Consider the following 13,379-nt stretch of genomic DNA (forward strand, 5'->3'; position numbering starts at 1 on the left):
ACCATGAGGAGAGTGCCCCAAAGCAGTCTGGGAAATGCTGAGCTGGAAAATAGAAGGAAAAGCCAGTGAAAATGTCCAGGGGTCTGGGTAGGGGTTTCTGATCAACAACATGTAGAGTTCGTCCAGACTCCCAGAAGATGGAGACACAGGACAAGCTAAGGGTTGGCAACATTTTGATATCGGAATTGAGAATGGACTAGAAAAGCCCAGAAAAGAGTCTGCTGAGAGAACAGTCTAAGCAAGGGACAGCCACAGATTATTTCAGAAAGTTGGAGCTCTTGAGCCCATTTCTTGTGACCTCCTACCATTCCAAGTACTATGCTCTTTTCTCTACCAGAACACAGTACTCTGTCCTCCTTTCCTTTTGTTACGTGACCACCATACAACCTCCCAAGCTCTACAGTCTTCTGTCGGGTCAAAAGCGCATGCCATCGTTTATCTGTGACTCCCTTTGAACTCCTACCAATGTTATTTAAAAAAAAAAAAAACAAAGAGCTGCCAAGAGGCCTAGGTAAAGCAATAAAAAGTTGGCAATCACAACTTCCCTTAAACAGAGAAATACAATATGTGCATTGTAGGAACAGTAGGCAGCAATCATGTGGAATAATTAATAGTTAGGTCTCAGGCAGAGATTACTAAACCTGATTGAATTCTCCCCTCTGTTAGGGTTTAAGAGAAGTTAAGGAAGGAGAAAAGCAGCTTCTGAACAAGCAAAACCAACAGACAATGGAGCAGCGTAGCCTAGCGGCAACACAGACACTCCACACTCCCAATACTTGGGGCAGCTCAGCCGACTCGGAACCAGGGAAGGCCTCTCCTCCCTCCACCAAACCACCAACAGACCATCTTTCCATCACGCCTCGCAGTGGCCAAGAATACAACTCTGCAACCTGCACTCTATTCTGGCCGGAGGGCCACCGGAACTCCTGCAATGGTCTGGAGTACAGGAGGCTTTAAAGGAGCAAGGACTAAACATCATCCCCATTCGTAAGGAGGCCTGAATTCTGTCCCTAGATACCAATGCTGTAAGACGTCCTGAAGGACAAGAGTTGAACCTCAAATCATAAGAGCAGTTGTTCAAACCATGGATCCAAAACAGAAACCATCCTAGACTAAATCAGAATCTCACTGAGTGGAGCTGGGCAAGAGTATTTTGGGAAAGAGCCTCTGGTCATGCTGAAGTACGTCCTGGTTAGGAACTTCTACTACCTTAGAGCATCTTGAAGGGAAGCTAGAACATTCTCCCAGAAAAGCAACCGCTCTAAGTTGTCACTGCCTCTTCTCTCAAGCTGGCTCAGTGCCTGAAGCATGACAGGTGAGCAGGGCAACAAGGTAGACCAGCATGGCCTTGAGTTTAAGGGGGCCCGGGTTCATACCAGGGGCCTGTGCTCATACCAACAGATGACTCTTTCAACCCTGCTCTTCTGACCCCTCCAATCAGCATTCCTCCATCCATAACAAGGTTGAATGATCTCCTTGTTGGCCGACTAGCAACCTTCCACATTCATTCGGCAAATATTTAATGAATGCCAATCACACTTTAGGTTAGTCAACGTTGGGAATACAACAGAGAACCAGATAGACAGAGTCCCTCCCTCGCAGGGCTAGTGATCCGATCAGAGGCAGTAAACAAGTGAATAAATAATCTAACTATGTGAAACAGCAATCAGAGTTACACTTGTGACATGATGGGAACCGTAAGGGAGGAGGCTACCTACTTAGATGGTGTCAGATGACTTGTAAGCCAAGGCCAGAGGGGCCTGAATTCTAAATGGTCCTCAAGTTTGTACCCCCAGACTACACGCCCTGCGTAAAACCTTTCTCTTGGTGGAGTTATGAACTGAATGTTTGTGCACCCCTCTGCCCCTCCATTCCTGTGTCGAAGCCCTAATCCCCCACGTGATGTATTAGGAGGTGGGGCCTTTGGGAGGTGATTAGGTTTGGATGAATTAGGGTAGGGTCCTCATGATGGGATTAGTGCTCTTAAGAGAAACCAGAGAGCTTTCTCTTGCTCTCTCCCTGCCCCGTGAAGACACAGCGACAAGGCATCTGCAACAGAGCTCTTACCAGGAACTGAGCCGGCCCCCTGACCGTGCAACTTCTCAGCCTCCAGAACAGTGAGAAATAAACGTCCCTTGTTTAAAGCCACCCAGTCTATGGTATTTTGTTATAGCAGCAAGAGCAGACTCGAAGACATGGGCTGGTTGGAGTCTGAGATGTGCTTCTAACCAACACAAGACAGCAAACGTGAAGAGACTTAGCAGATACATTTAAAGCCCCCAGTCTGGGATGCCTGGGTGGCTCAGCAGGTTAAGTGTCCGACTTTGGGTCAGGTCATGATCTCACGCATGGCTCATTAGTTTGAGCCCCACGTTGGGCTCTATGCTCACAGCTCAGAGCCTGGAGTTTCCTTTGGATTCTGTGTCTCCCTCTCTCTCTGCCCCTCCTCTGCTCAGGCTCTCTCTGTCTCTCTCTCAAAAATAAACATTAAAAAAAAATTTTTTTTGAGTCCCTAATCTGCTGACTCTGAGTTAATGCAAAGGGAGATTATCCTGCACGGGCCTTAGTCAGGCGAGCGCCTCTCTCCTGCTGGCCTTGAAGAAGTCAACAGCCGGGTAGTGAGCTGTGGAACTAAGGGTCCTGATCCTACTGTTAACCCTAAGGAGCTGCATATTGCCAATAACCTGAACGGGCCTGGAATGACCCTGAGCCCCAGATGAGAAAGCAGCCAAGTCCACGTCCCGAATGCGGCTGTGAGACTCCGAGCACAGGGCACCACCAGGCCTGTGCTCACGGACACTCGGAGAAGACGAATTGCTGGTAATTTGCTACGAGGCACAGAACACTAATACAGAGGGGAAGGACAGCCACGTGAAGAGCAAATGGAAGGATGTCCCGGCAGCAAAGAGCATGTGTGAAGAGAAAAAGGCTGGCATGTTCTACAAGTGTCCCGAAGGCGACTGTGGTCAGAAAGTGTAGGTTCGGAGAGAGGATCCGGGATGAGGTGGCAGGTGGTAGCCAGCAGCCAGATGGTCTTGTCTGCTCCTTGGAAAGCAAACTGGGAAAAGGGAAGGTTGGAACTGGGAGACCAGTTACAGGGTCCTTTTCGAAATGGCGGGGGCTTGGTGGAGGGCAGGAGCAATGGAAATGGACAGAAGAATGTGGATATGAGACACGCAGCAGGCCCTGGGTGGTGGGTGCTGGGTGCTGAGGGAGACACGGGCTCAAGGCCTGCTCCTGACTGCTCAGACCAGGATGCCACCAAACAACAGAAAACCACATCTGGGGACGAGCCCGAGCACCTCATCTGAGACATATGACACCTGGGAAGCCTGAGGAGATACCAAGTACAAAGCTGGCTATCTCATCCGGAGCTCAGAGGGTAGTTTAGGCTGGAGAAATCAACATGGGCTTTACACCTACACGCAGCCACGACCTCACTTTAACAAACTCTCTGCTCAATCCCTAGAGCCCCAGAACTGTGAGAAATAAATATCTGTTGTTTGTAAGCCACCCAGTCTACCGTATTTTGTTATAGCAGCCAAGCCGACAAAGACACAGCAGACATAGGGCTACAACGTACATATGAAGTGAAAAGATACATCCAAGTTTTCCTGTCTCAAATAAAAGTACTTTAGATTTTCTGCACCAGTGCAATAATGCTTAAATTTGGGATGTACTCAGTTGAAAGGCAGTATTATAATCAAACTGTTTTCACTAAAATGGAAGAATTGTTCACATTAAATTATCTTTATTTTTTTTTAATTTTTTTTTAATGTTTATTTATTTTTGAGACAGAGAGAGACAGAGCATGAACAGGGGAGGGGCAGAGAGAGAGGGAGACACAGAATCCGAAGTGGGGTCCAGGCTCTGAGCTGTCAGCACAGAGCCCAACGCGGGGCTTGAACTCACGGACCGTGAGATCATGACCTGAGCCGAAGTCGGACACTCAACTGACTGAGCCACCCAGGCGCCCCACATTAAATTATCTTTAATAAAATTAAAGATTATTTAGACTACTGATGTGCAATGTGAAAAAATCAGAAACGATGGGTTCAGCAATAAAGGAATGATTAATAATAACTTATGATACATCCACAAGATCATTCTATAGCCATTACAAAAATTATGATTTTGAAGAATATTTTTAAAAACACAAGAATACTGGGGAGCCTGGGTGGCTCAGTTGGTTGAGACTTTGGCTCAGGTCATGATTTTATGGTTCATGGGTTTGAGCCCCGCATCAGGCTCTATGCTGACAGTACAGAGCCTGGAGCCTGTTTCAGACTCTGTGTCTCCCTCTCTCTCTGCCCCTCCTCTGCTCGTTCTCTGTCTCTCTTTCTCTGTCAAAAGCAAATAAACAATTAAAAAACACACACACACAAGAATGTTAAAAAAACAACAAATCCCCAAAAAGCCAGAAGAAAGTTTACAATCTATTAAGTGAGAAGCGTACACAGTGATAAAACATGATTCAAAATTTGTAAGACCCTAAGTATGGTTTCAAAACGTACAGAAATGCTACATTTATGGCACAGAAAACAGACCAAAAGAAGTTACAACAAAGTAGTTAGCAGTGGTTATCGTTGGTGTAGAAATTATAAGTAATTTTAATTTCTGTCACACATTTCTCCATAAAATTTGTTAAGTAGACAAACACTACCTTTGCCGTAGAGAAAAAACATATATTCTTTAAAAAAATGACCCACCGACAGACTCTGGCTTCTTAGTCTTACCCGACCCTTCTCTTTCTTGTGTTCTTGGTGAAGAGCTTGAACTCGGGCGGTCCACTTGCTTTCCTATGACACAGTAAAACAACAGTAATTTATGTGCAATAAAATTGACTCAAAATGGAAGCTTCCTTTGTAGTGAGTACCTCTGGAACCCAACTACCTACTTGGTAAAATTTTAGCAAGCATTTTTTAGATTATAGACGCTCAAAAGTGTCTAAATACATTTGCACGTGGTTATCATCTTAAACTCTAAGGCAGGGGTCAGCAAACATTTTCTCTTAAGGGACTAATAGTAAATATTTTAGGCTCTGGGGCCAAAGGACTCAGTCACCACTACCAGCAGTAGGAGAATATCCACTAGATAATACATAAATGGGTGGGCATAGCTGTGTTCCAATAAAATTTTGTTTTCAAAAATAGGTGCTAGTTTGGCAGTCGAAGGAGCTAAAAGGAAACACCAGGGTTTCTTTTTTTTTTTTTTTAATGTTTATTTATTTATCTTTAAGAGAGAGAGAGTGCAAGATGGGGAGGGGCAGAGAAAGTGGGAGGGAGACAGAGAATCCGAAGTTGGCTCTGTGTTATCAGCACAAAGCCCAATGCGGGGCTTGAACCCACGAACTGTGAGATCATGACCTGAGCCAAAGTCAGGTACTCAACCGACTGATTCTCCCAGGTGCCCCAAGAAACACCAAGGCTTCTGAGGCCTTGGGTTCTGACCTGACAACACAGCTCACAGGAAGGAAACAAAAGAATTTTAGGTGGGACATTGGGATTCATAATTGGTCCTTCAATTCCTGAGCCCAGCTCACAGGGAGCAACTGTCAACAGTTCAATAGAAGACACAATTCGCGGTCCCCTACCACATGCCAGCGGCCTCGCTGGGCTGTCGTGGCCAGCTGGGCGAGGACTGAGGGACACACTCTGCCTTGAATAGGAGGAAAGTGGACCTAACAACAGACAGCCCCCCCCATAATGTGCATGTGAGCAACCTTCTCAGGTCCTCTGCTTGAGGGAACTACCCAAATGCAATAGCCCAAAGGTCCAGGAGAACTCTCTAGAAGAGGTGCTGCCTCAGCTGAAGAATTAAGCCGCAGGTCCTGAAGACTGAGAGGTGTGTGACAAAGAAAGCCACAAGGGCAAAAGCAGAACCACAGAATGCTGTCTCCTGGGACCCATGAGCTGTTTGGTGCAGCTGGAGCGTTGAGGTAAAGCCGAGAACAGTGCGAGATACCACAGGGTCCAGATCCTCAGGGACTCTGGCTGCTGGTTAAGGATTCCAGACTTGGCTCTGTGAAGAATGGGGAGCCGTGGGAGGATAAGACAGGACAGTGACGTGGCCGGCCTGGCTGCACGGTGGAAGGCCAATGGCCAGGGAGAGAGGCAAGACGTGAGCAGCAACGTAAGAAACAGTGGCAGTGGTCTGTATTCCAAAAATACACTTACTTTTAAAAATGATATGTATATATTTTTTAATATAATTTATTGTCAAGTTGGCTAACACACGGTGTGTATGGTGTGCTCCTGGTTGGGGAGGTAGATTCCCGGGGTTCATCGCTTACATACAACACCCAGTGCTCATCCCAACCAGTGCTCTCCTCAATGCCCATCACCCATTTTCTCCTCTCCCCCATCAACCCTCAGTTTGTTCTCTATATTTAACAGTCTCTTATGGTTTGCCTCCCTCTCTGTTTGTAACTATTTTTTCCCCTTCCCTTCCCCTATGGTCTTCTGTTAAGTTTCTCAAGTTCCACACATGAGTGAAAACATATATCTGTCTTTCTCTGACTGACTTATTTCACTTAGCATAATGCCCTCCACTTCTATCCATGTTGCTGCCAATGGCCAGATTTCATTCTTTATCATTGCCAAGTAGTATTCCATTGTATATATAAACCACATCTTCTCTATCCATTCATCAGTTGATGGACATTTGGGCTCTTTCCATAATTTGGCTATTGTTGAAAGTGCTGCTATAAACACTGGGGTACACAAGCCCCTATGCATCAGCACTCCTGTATCCTTTGGGTAAATTCCTAGTAGTGCTATTGCTGGGTCGTAGGGCAGTTCTATTTTTAATTTTTTGAGGAACCTCCACACTGTTTTCCACAGCAGCTGCACCAGTTTGCGTTCCCACCAACAATGCAAGAGAGTTCCGTTTCTCCACATCCTCACCAGCATCTGTTGTTTCCTGAGTTGTTAATTTTAGCCACTCTGACTGGTATGAGGTGGTATCTCAATGTGGTTTTGATTTGTATTTCCCTGATGATAAGTGATGTTTAGCATCTTTTCATGTGTCTGTTACCATCTGGATGTCTTTGGAAAAGTGTCTATTCACGTCTTTTGCTCATGTCTTCACTGGATTATTTGTTTGTCGGGTGTTGAGTTTGGTAAGTTCTTTATAGTTTTTGGATACTAATCCTTTATCCAATATGTTGTTTGCAAATATTTTTTTCAACAAAATCCTAACTTCATAAACTTTAATCTCCATTTGTTTCCTGGTAAAAAGCAATGTTCCCCTAAACCAGGAGGGTGAAAATTGCCAGAATGACAACTGTGCTGATTATGGACGCCACTTTCCACATGACTGTAATTAGGTTTCATAAATGAAGAAGACCATCAGTACAGCAATGCAGCCAGATATTTCAGCTCTAAAAATAAAGTTAGTGCTTCATTATGCCTTTCTAGGCCTTTTGACAGCAGGGACCTACCTCTGAAATACGAAAAATAAACTCTAAGGTAATCCCACACAATTCAAGTTGATACTGCGTTAGCCAAAAATGAAACAGTTTTGCCAACCAGTCTATATCTCCATCTGTTAGTCAATCAACAAGCATCTAATGAACAGCTATGATTAATTATATGTGTATTAGGAGACAAGAAGAAAAGAACTAGCTTCATGGTCACGGGAAGAGACAAACCCTTTTTTTATAGGAAATGCTTGCTGTAAACTGCTTCAGGAAGAAAAATCAAGCCCCAGCTGCAGTTACTGGCCACTGGCACATACCTGACTATCAAGAAGTTGCATCACATTCTGGAAATCCTGGGGATACTGAGGACGTTCTTCTTTAAACTCACGTGCGTCTTTTAACGTGCCAATATTGGACTTGATCTGCATGTTGGACTTCTGGATTTCTGACAATTGCTATGAAAGAAAATAAATGCAAACTCACTGGTGCAGATGTCTATACTTTCAAAAGACTGAACACAAATAAAATTGGGGAACATGTAGCCACTTTTATTTTCATTTAATTTTTTTTAATGTTTATTTATTATTTTTTTTCAGACAGAGAGAGAGAGAGAGAGAGCGCGCAGGGGCAGAGGAGGGGCAGAGAGAGGGAGACACAGAATCTGAAGCAGGTTCCAGACTCCACATTGTCAGCACAGAGCCTGACGTGGGGCTCGAACTCAAGGACTGTGAGATCGTGACCTGAGCCGAAGTCGGATGCTTAACTGACTGAGCCACCCAGGCGCCCCAACATGTAGCCACGTTTAAATCCGACTATCCTTACTAGATGCTTGTTGTGCTTTCTCCTTCTCCCACCTACTGGTTTTCTGGTTTTCTTTCTGCTGCTTTCCAGTTTTTCCAACAGCATATGTACGGGGTGATTGCAACAGAAAGGACAACCTGACTTTCTAGTCTTATACAATGGGTCTTAAAATTTCTGATGGGCACACAACAGTGTCCAGGAACAGAGGAACTGCGTGCAGCTGGTTCTCATGATTATATCTTTTTATTTTTTTACTTATTTGTATTCCTAATATAAATACAATTTTTTTATGTTTATTTATTTATTTACTTATTTATTTATTTTGAGAGAGGCGGTGAAGGCGGGGGTGGGGGACATGTGCAGGGGAGAGGCAGAGAGAGAGAGGGAGACGGAGAATCCCAAGCAGGCTCCGCCCTGTCAGCATGGAGCCCGATGCGGGGCTCGAACTCATGCACTGTGAGATCATAACCTGAGCCGAAACCAAGAGTCAGATGCTTGACTGACTGAGCCAGCCAGGTGTCCAGGTTCTCATGACAATTGAGTGGTGAGGCCACCATCATCCTGCAACTGTATCCGTGAACCCATGAGGGACAACATGTTTTAATTTTACCTATTGCTTGTTATGTTATTCCTAAAGTTAGCAGCGGTACAAAACCCTCAGAAAAATCACAAAAGGTGATACGTTAACCGAAGAAACAAAAGGGTGGGGAGCATCGCTCCCCTGCTTAAATCTGGGCTGAACACAGCCACTTCTTTTCAAAGAGTACAGTGTGAAATTGGTGGAGGCTGACTTCTCAGCAGAGAAACTTGACCGACACAACCTGAGCCGGGTGATCAAGGTCAACACCAACAACCATTAATCATGAAGAGAGTACTAGCCTTGAGATGATGTGATGAAAACTGTAACTTTATCACTGAGGGTTTCATCCCCCAAACCCGTAAGCCCAGTCTAACCAAGAGAAGACTCCTGGGTGAATTCCAGTAGAGGGGCGTCCTACTGACAGGTAAGGTACTCCTCAAAATTGTCCAGGTCACTGAAAACAAGTCAGAGAAACTGTCTCAGACAAGCTAAGGAGGTGTGACAACTAAATATCATGTGGTATCCTGGAGAGGACCCTGGAGCAGAAAAGTGACGTTAGGTAAAAGCTAAAGAAGTGGAACCACAGTATGGAGTTTAATTAATACTAATATATCAGTATTGGCTCATCAACCGTAACAAATGTACCAGACTAAGTTGTCAGTAAGATGGAAAACTGTACAGGGTAGGAGAGGGGGGTGTTACATGAAATTTTCTGTACTGGATGCTCAATTTTTCTGTAAGCTTAACTATTCTAAAAAATGAAGTCTCTTATAAATAATAATTTTAGGGGCACTTGGATGGCTCAGTCAGTTAAGCATCCAACTCCTGGTTTCCACTCAGTTCATGATCTCTCAGTTCATGAGTTTGAGCCCTGTGTCGGGCTCTGGGCTGGCAGCATGGAGCCCGCTTGGGATTCTTGCTCTCTGCCCCTCCCCCACTCACACTGTTTCTGTCCCTCTCAAAATACATAAATAAACTTAAAAAATAATAATAATTTTAAAAACCATCTATAGCTAAAAATGGGTAAACAACCCACATGTTGTCAACTGATGAACAGACAAATGAAATACGATATTCATGGTTGTTGGCGAGGATGTGGAGAAAGAGGGTCTCTTTTGCATTGTTGGTGGGAATGCAAGCTCGTGCAGCCACTCTGGAAAACAGTATGGAGGTTCTGCAAAAAGCTAAAAATAGAACTCCCCTACAACCCAGCAATTGCACTACTAGGCATCTATCCATGGGATACAGGTGTGCTGTTTTGAAGGGACACATGCACCCCCATGTTTATAGCAGCACTATCAACAATAGTCAAAGTATGGAAAGAGCCCAAATGTCCATCGATGGATAAATGGATAAAGAAAATGTGGTATATATACATACATATACACACGTATATGTATGTATATATACACACACATACATACACAATGGAGTATTACTCAGCAATCAAAAAGAATGAAATCTTGCCATCTGCAACTATGTGGATGGAACTGGAGGGTATTATGCTAAGTGAAATTAGTCAGTCAGAGAAAGACAAAAATCATATGACTTCACTCATACGAGGACTTTAAGAGACAAAACAGATGAACATAAAGGAAGGGAAACAAAATAATATAAAAACAGGGAGGGGGACAAAACAGAAGAGACTCATAAATATGGAGAACAAACTGAGGGTTGCTGGAGGGGTTGTAGGAGGGGGGATGGGTTAAATGGGTAAGGGGTATTAAGGAATCTACTGAAATCATTGCTTCACTATATACTATTTTGGATGCAAATTTTAAAAAATAAAAAATAAATTTAAATTAAAAAACAATCTGAAACTCTACATAAAAAAAAGAAAAAGAGGGGCGCCTGGGTGGCGCAGTCGGTTAAGCGTCCGACTTCAGCCAGGTCACGTTCTCGCGGTCCGTGAGTTCGAGCCCCGCGTCAGGCTCTGGGCTGATGGCTCAGAGCCTGGAGCCTGTTTCCGATTCTGTGTCTCCCTCTCTCTCTGCCCCTACCCCGTTCATGCTCTGTCTCTCTCTGTCCCAAAAATAAATAAACGTTGAAAAAAAAAATTTTTTAAAATAAAAAAAAAAAGAAAAAGAAGTATGATATTCATGGAATGGAAAATCATGCGGCAACTACAGGAATGAAATAGTGATGTGTATACATCCTTACGACGTGGATGAATCCCAGAAACATTATACTAACTGGGAAGCAGCTGCTCACAAAAGATCACATATTGTATGATTCAATTCACACATAATGTCCAGAATAGGCAGATCCACAGAGACAGAAAGCAGATCTGTGGTTGCCAGTGGCTTGGGGGAGGGAGTGCCAACGGGCACAATGTTTCTCGTGGTGATGAAATATTCCAAAACGTGAGGATGGATGCACAACCCTGTGAACATACTAAAAACTACCAAACTGTGCACTCTAAGTGGGTGAATTTTATGGTATAGAAACTATATCTCAATAAAGCCATCTTTTTACCCCCCTACCCCCCAAAAAAGGTAGGAGTGGTAAAAAAGCCCTATGTGGGGAAAAGTCCCAATCCACTATTAAAATTATCCCGGGAGCAGGGAGCTGGGGGCAGGATCCTGGATGGAACCTTAGGCAAAAGAACTCTAATTAGCAGCTTATCACAAAGGGAAAAATGAGTACAGCCTTGATGAAGAAGATGTGAGAAGCCAGTCTTAAATTGGTTAGTATCGCAATCCACCAGTGGGTTATACGGCATCCCACTTTGAACCACAGATAGGAGTTCAGGAAAGGTCCCTGGTGCAGGGGTCGAAAAAGAAACCATGGATAGAGAAATTACTGCCTAGGTGTTCTGATGCTTAGAAACAACAACCAAGGAGAGGTGATATGGAATGACTGAACCAACAAGAAGTTGTAGCCCTACAAAAAAGACACAGTGAACCATCCAAATTTATTCCCTTTCAACTTTTTATTTGCAAATTACAACTTATAGAAATGTTGAGGGGCACCTGGGTGGTTCAGTTGATTGAGCAACTGACTCTTGATTTCGGCTCAGGTCATGATCTCACAGTTCATGAGACTGAGCCCTGCATTGGGCTCTGCACTGACAGCATGGAGTCTGCTTGAGATTCTCTCTCTCTCCCTCTTTCTCTCTCTGTTCTTCCCCTGCTAGTGCTTGTGCACTCTCTCAAAATAAATAAAAATGAAAAAAAAAAAAAAGGAAAAAGAAAAGTTGAAAGAATAATATAATGAACACCCATTTGGACCAATTGTTAACATTTTGCCATGTTTGCTTTATAAAGGTATGACGGGGCTGGCAAATTTTCTGTAAAGAGCCAGACGGTATTCTGGCTTCAGGAGACACATAAGGCCTTGGTGATAATCACTCACCTGTATGGCTCCAGCACAAAAGCACCACAGACAAAGTGTAAAGGAACACATGTGGTCGTATGCCAATAAAACTTATGGACACAGAAATGTAAACTTCGGGGCGCCTGGGTGGCGCAGTCGGTTAAGCATCCGACTTCAGCCAGGTCACGATCTCGCGGTCCGTGAGTTCGAGCCCCGCGTCAGGCTCTGGGCTGATGGCTCAGAGTCTGGAGTCTGTTTCCGATTCTGTGTCTCCCTCTCTCTCTGCCCCTCCCCTGTTCATGCTCTGTCTCTCTCTGTCCCAAAAATAAATAAACGTTGAAAAAAAAAAATTAAAAAAAAAAAAAAAAAAAAGAAATGTAAACTTCATGTAATTTTTATGTGTTGTGACATATTCTTCTTATGACCTTTTCCAACCATTTAGAAATATTAAAACCTTTCTTGGCTCACTGGCCATACAAATATGGGTGGTATGTCAGATTCGGTTCACAGGTTGTGGTTTCCCTACCCCTATGCAAGACTTCAAGGCGCTTTAGAGAAGGCCTTGAGCCATATTCCAAAAATATCTTTCCATTTTAGTTTGTAAAACTTGTTGGCCCCTAGAGGGAGCTCAAGGATCTTGCTTCCTTTCCCCAAGGGTGACCCTGGACTGGGCTGCCCATCCAGCTCAAGTCATTCTTCGCTGGAGGACAGCGATCACTGTCACAGAGGTTAAGGTCCTAGCCCAGCAAGCCATGTCTCTGTCTATGCATGTGACCAGGGCAGTGTGGAACAAGACTGCTCCTATAGGGGATGGAGAGTCATTTAGTTACATTCTGCTTGCTCAGAACAGCTGTCCTTTCCACCGGCCAGGAAGGGACCTGGCAAAAAAAAATTCTACTTCTGTCTTTGTGGGTTGGCTTTCTTCTTCCACATTGGTGATCTGTGTCAGTCTTTCCGGAAAGTTCCTTTGGAACTTAGAAAGCTTCAGAATTCAGGGAGGAGGCTTATGGCTTATTGGCTATCCTAACTAGCTAAGGAAACAGAGACCCTCTTCTATGATCTGACCAAGGGTACCAAATGTACCAAGTGTTCTTTTTTTTTTTTTTTAAGATTTATTTAATCTTTATTGTTTTATTTTATTTTATTTTTAAATTTTTTTTAACCCTTATTGATTTTTGAGACAGAGAGAGAGAGAGCATGAACGGGTGAGGTTCAGAGAGAGATGGAGACACAGAATCTGAAACAGGCTCCAGGCTCTGAGCT

At 44.1% G+C, this 13,379-nt stretch overlaps 1 protein-coding gene across 3 annotated transcripts in view; it reads right to left on the bottom strand.

Annotated features, from left to right (window-relative positions):
* Positions 1–13,379, bottom strand: part of DZIP1 (DAZ interacting zinc finger protein 1) — a 51,281-nt gene that overhangs the window by 23,347 nt on the left and 14,555 nt on the right. For all 3 annotated transcript variants that reach the window (XM_030312811.1, XM_030312821.1, XM_030312801.1), the window contains exons 6-7: positions 7,738–7,875; positions 4,737–4,799 (exon numbers count right to left, since the gene is read on the bottom strand). In XM_030312811.1, the coding sequence (XP_030168671.1) occupies positions 4,737–4,799; positions 7,738–7,875 (201 nt within the window). The remainder of the gene's footprint in view (positions 1–4,736; positions 4,800–7,737; positions 7,876–13,379) is intronic.

This window comes from Lynx canadensis, chromosome A1, assembly GCF_007474595.2.
Source record: "Lynx canadensis isolate LIC74 chromosome A1, mLynCan4.pri.v2, whole genome shotgun sequence".
Taxonomy (NCBI): domain Eukaryota; kingdom Metazoa; phylum Chordata; class Mammalia; order Carnivora; family Felidae; genus Lynx; species Lynx canadensis.